We start from the raw sequence: 5,258 nt of genomic DNA, 5'->3' as shown, positions 1-5,258 counted from the left end.
CAGGCCTCAGGTGAGTGCTTGTCCAATTAGTTTACGTAATTTGGGTGGTGCTATATGGTACCATTTTATCTCGTTTCTCGGTACATGTGATCGTTGGCTACGGACGGAGAATCTTCACGCACGATCTGTGCGGCCAAAAATATCATCACGAATAAGGATAACATGTCGGTGGAGTGATTGATGGTGTGATCAATGGAGTAATCAGTAGGTCTACGGAAGCAAGGTTAGTGCTATCAAACCCAAACGAATTTCTGGATTGCTGTTGATATTTTCTGGCTGTTTGCTGCTTTGGAGATTATTTCAAAATTACAAGGCCTGTTGTTGACAGGTACAAGGTTAGTACCTGTCCAACCGATATCAATTCATAAACCAGTGCTATTTGGGATTATATTTTCTTTTCTCGGATTCAACTGGGCCATTGGAGTTTCCCTAATAAGGGAATTGGTTGCTGCAATACAGCCTACATTGCTGGTTGCACTTTTTGGTATTCTGGGAAACGCCACAAATCGAAGTACGACGACGAGCAATTTAAGGTGTGCTGGTACACGGGGGCCGGTGGAAGCCGCTGTTACTAAAATACAAGGCCTTGTTGAGACAGGCCTCAGGTGAGTACCTGTCCAACTGCCCCACTTGGAGTCTTGCAGTGCTTCTTGGTTCGTTTCCATTTTCATTCTCGGTCGTCATCGTTCGTACTTCGACTTGCTGTGCTGGTAGTGGTTGTGGGAAATGACTGAAAAGAAAATTAAAGAAAAAGTGAAAAAGCGGGAGCATTGTCGGGCCCTTAAAACGACATGCGCAATTTCTGAGTAGTTTTGTACCAGATGTACATACGGGGGAAGTTCAATCGAGGCTGGACAAGATTGAGACGAAGTTTGAAGAATTTGAAGAGGTTCAGGAGGAAATTGCGGAACTGGATGTGGAAGGCGCCTATGAGGAGGACTGCACCAAGGCCTACGAGGAATTTGAGAAGCTGTACTACCGTCTACGGGCAGCTTTGCTGGCGAAATTACCAACGGAGACGCATGGGGACTTGAACAACACGTCAGCACGGAATGGACAGCCTATAGGAGCACACACTGGAGTACGTCTACCGCAGATTTCTCTACCGGAATTTGACGGTGACTACAAGCAATGGCTATCGTTTAAATCTACGTATGTGTCGCTGATTCACGATTCCGGAGAGCTCAGCGACGTTCAAAAGTTCCACTATCTAAAGTCAGCGCTCAAAGGGGAAGCTGCGAAACTTATTAAATCACTGACGCTCACCAATGACAACTATCTCATCGCTTGGAGTACGATTACGAAGCGGTATTCCAACGAGTACCTGTTGAAGAAGAGGCATCTTCAGGCGCTGATGGAATATCCGAAGATGGAGAAGGAGTCGTCTGCAGCTATTCATGCTCTGGTTGATGAATTCGAACAGCGGTTAAAAATCTTAAAGCAATTAGGAGAGAAGACCGACGACTGGGGTGCAATGATTGTTCACTGGATGTGCTCCAAATTGGACACAAAGACACTTCAACTTTGGGAAGACCACGCTGCGTCTACCAAGGATCCGACGTTCACGATGCTGGTGAATTTCCTGGAGAAGAGGACAAGGGTTCTCGAAGCGGTTTCGTCGAACGTCGAATTAAAGGGCTGTATGCAGAAGATGGAAGTGAAGCGTCAAAAGGTAATCGTTCATTCGGTTACCGATGGGGATAAAAGCTCTCTAGCCTGTTCTTGTTGTGGAGAGTCGCATTTCTTAGGAAGATGCGGCAAATTTTTGAAAATGACGCTGAAGGAGCGGCTGCAGTTCATCAACAACAAGCGGCTTTGTAGCAATTGCATGAAGTCTGGACATTGGGTACGGGATTGCGCATCAAAGTTCAGCTGCCGAGATTGTGGAAAAAAGCATAATTCGTTGATTCATCCAGGATTCCCGTTAAGCAGCAGTGGTTCTGGTACTAGTGAGAACCCCGTGGGTAAATCGGAGAAGGCACGAAACGAAAAAACGGTTACATCCAATGTGGCGGCCAACGATGTGGGATCTGAAGACGAAGGCGATCAAGGAGCGGTTGGTACATACAATGTAGGGACCAAGGGCGGAAACTTTTCAAGCGTGCTATTGTCTACAGTGGTGCTGGTAATTCGGGATCAACATGGAAGGAAACATTTGGCTCGAGCGTTGCTAGACAGCGGATCTCAAGTTAATATTATCAGTGAGCGGTTAAGCCAGATGCTAAGCTTGAAACGTAGAACAATAAGCGTGCCAATTCGTGGTGTAGGAGAAGCGGAGACACGGGCGAGATATTTAGTTAACACTCTAGTCAGTTCTCGCATTCAAGACTTCTCCGTAGGAATGGAGTTACTTGTTCTTCAGAAGGTGACATCGAACTTACCGTCGGTGCAAATACCCATGGCACACTGGAAAATACCAGAGAATATCCAACTCGCCGATCCAAACTTCAACGTCAGTAATCGGATCGATCTTCTGATTGGAGCAGAGCATTTCTATCGATTCTTATTCGAAGGAGATAAAAAGAGGATTACGCTGGGTCCGGGGCTGCCTATGCTGATCAATTCAGTTTTTGGTTGGATAGTTACGGGGAAAGTTTCCGAAACTCAGAGGACGGCAGTAAGTTGCTGTGTAGCGGCGGCTCCTGACAATTTGCAAGCACAGTTGTGCAAGTTCTGGGAGATCGAGTGCAATGAGGAGCGGTTACCTTGGACAAAGGAGGAACATGACAGTGAAGAGCATTTCGTACGGACTTTCAGTCGCACGGAGGACGGTCGATATGTAGTACGGCTACCGAAACACGTGAACATCGAGCAAATGTTGGGTGAATCTCGTGCGATGGCTTTATCAAGATATCGAAAATTGGAGCAACAGCTGGGATGGAATACAGACAAGCGTCTGCAATACAATGCATTCATGCAAGAATATCTGGATCTAGGTCATATGAGGGAGGTCAGTCCAGAGGAACTCCTGAAAGAGACAGCAGCGGCAAGCTCTAGAAAGGTCTACTACTTGCCGCATCACGCAGTGCTGAAAGAATCAAGCACTACAACAAAGGTTCGCGTTGTTTTTGACGGATCAGCCAGCACGGACAGTGGCTATTCATTGAACGACGCTCTTCTAAAGGGTCCCATAGTTCAAGATGAACTTCTAAGCCTGCTTGTTCGGTTTCGGAAGTACGAGGTGGCATTAGTTGCAGATATTGAAAAGATGTACAGGCAGGTGCAAGTACATGCGGAAGACACCAGATTGCAGCGCATCTTCTTCCGATTTTCTCCGGACGAACAGGTTAAGGTTTTTGAGCTTTCAACGGTAACTTATGGCTTAACGCCTTCTTCATTCTTGGCGATTCGTGCTCTGCATCAACTAGCAGCCGATGAAGGAGCAGATTATCCAGATGCCGTTGTAGCTATACTTCACGATTTTTATGTAGATGACTACATCGGTGGAGCATCCAGCATAGACGAGGCAATCCAACTCCAAAGAAACCTCGATATGCTGATGATGAAAGGCCGTTTTGCTTTGCGCAAATGGTGTTCCAATCGGTCAGAAGTTCTGGCAGGCATACCGACAGAGCAACTTGGAACCAACTTATCGCTTTCTTTCGAAATAGGCCCGGACGAGAAGGTGAAGGCCTTAGGAATCACCTGGGAGCCCGGGACAGATCAACTACGATTTTTTTATGACATCATAGACAACGATCAAGCTTGGACGAGAAGAAGCATCCTGTCTTCGATAGCCAAGCTCTTCGATCCACTGGGATTGATATCGCCGGTGATCGTTTCTGCAAAAATAATGATGCAAGAGCTTGCTTTGCTCAATACAGGATGGGATGCAGCAGTTCCCGTCGATATTAACGAAAAATGGAAGCAGTTTCACGCGCAACTAGGTGATATTTCTGAATTGCGGATCAGCAGGTTCGCTTTTGTTTCTAATTGGACTGATATTCAATTCCACTGCTTCGCTGATGCTTCTATCCTAGCCTACGGTGCATGTTTATACGTCCGCACGACGAATGCAGCGGGAAGCGTACGGATCGAGCTGCTCTCTTCGAAATCGCGCGTTGCGCCGCTCAAGAGACTGACATTGCCGAGGCTGGAACTTTGCGCAGCTAAGGAAGCTGCGTTTCTACACATGAAAGTGACTAAATCTCTCTCAATGCAAGATGTACAATCTTTTTTCTGGTCCGACAGTACAATCGTGCTGCACTGGTTACGAGCCCCGCCAAATTCTTGGCAAACTTTCGTGGCCAATAGAGTTTCGACGATTCAAACCACCACCTACCCACATTCTTGGCGTCATGTAGCAGGGAAGGAGAATCCTGCCGATTTGGTATCACGGGGAATGGCGGTCAGCGATTTTCTTAATAGTCAATTGTGGAAACAAGGGCCCACATGGCTGCGTAACGACGAGGAAGAATGGCCTAATTCTGTTTTCGAATCAATCCAACGCCAATCCAACAGCCCATGGGGCAGCTACCGGCGGGCCGCGTTCGTCCAGGACGCCCATTTCTGATAACAGGCGTTGATTATTGCGGACCATTTTGGTTGAAGCCTCCTCGTCGAAACACTGCTGCACCGAAAGTGTATATTGCGGTATTCGTTTGCTTTTCGACCAAAGCAATGCACCTCGAAGTTGCTGGCGACCTGTCTACGGCTAGTTTCCTTTCTGTCTTACGCAGGTTCATCGGATATCGTGGAATCCCATCCGAAATGCATTCGGACAATGCCAAAAACTTTTCTGGGGCCCGCAATGAATTGAAAGCACTATACGATATGCTGAACAATCCGCTCAGTTACTCTATCATCAGCAAGGAACTCTCTCAACAGGGCATAAAATGGCAGTTCATTCCTCCACGCGCTCCCAACTTTGGAGGATTATGGGAGGCCGCAGTGCGCTCCGTAAAAACTGCTCTGAAAAAAGAAGTCGGTCTGCATAAATTGTCTTACGAAGACTTCACCACACTGTTGGTGCAAATCACTGCTACACTGAACTCCAGACCTCTGTCGCCTCTATCCGATGACCCCACTGAATTCGAAGCCCTTACCCCCGCTCATTTCTTAATTGGTTCAGTCATGAAAGCTCTTCCTGAGCCCAATCTAACGAACATTCCCACAAACCGTCTTGACCACTACCAGCAAACCCAGCACATGTTCCAGAACTTTTGGCAGCGATGGAGTAAGCAATACCTTACGCAGCTGCAGGTTGTTACGAAGGACTTGTCGATCAACTTAATCGAGGTCGGTAAAATTGTTGTGCT

At 47.1% G+C, this 5,258-nt stretch overlaps 2 protein-coding genes across 2 annotated transcripts; both read left to right on the top strand.

Annotated features, from left to right (window-relative positions):
• Nucleotides 1-726: 726 nt before the first annotated feature.
• Nucleotides 727-2,129, top strand: LOC134221500 (uncharacterized). The gene is made up of 3 exons (XM_062700696.1): nucleotides 727-772; nucleotides 822-2,056; nucleotides 2,118-2,129. The coding sequence occupies exons 1-3, from the start codon at nucleotides 727-729 to the stop codon at nucleotides 2,127-2,129; spliced, it is 1,293 nt and encodes a 430-aa protein (XP_062556680.1).
• A 212-nt stretch (nucleotides 2,130-2,341) lies between these two features.
• Nucleotides 2,342-4,513, top strand: LOC134221499 (uncharacterized). The gene has a single exon (XM_062700694.1). The coding sequence runs from the start codon at nucleotides 2,342-2,344 to the stop codon at nucleotides 4,511-4,513; it is 2,172 nt and encodes a 723-aa protein (XP_062556678.1).
• The last annotated feature ends 745 nt before the right edge of the window (nucleotides 4,514-5,258 follow it).

Source organism: Armigeres subalbatus, chromosome 3 (genome assembly GCF_024139115.2).
Source record: "Armigeres subalbatus isolate Guangzhou_Male chromosome 3, GZ_Asu_2, whole genome shotgun sequence".
Taxonomy (NCBI): domain Eukaryota; kingdom Metazoa; phylum Arthropoda; class Insecta; order Diptera; family Culicidae; genus Armigeres; species Armigeres subalbatus.
The sequence above is the reverse complement of the archived record's forward strand: the minus strand, read 5'-3'. Positions and strand labels throughout refer to the sequence as shown.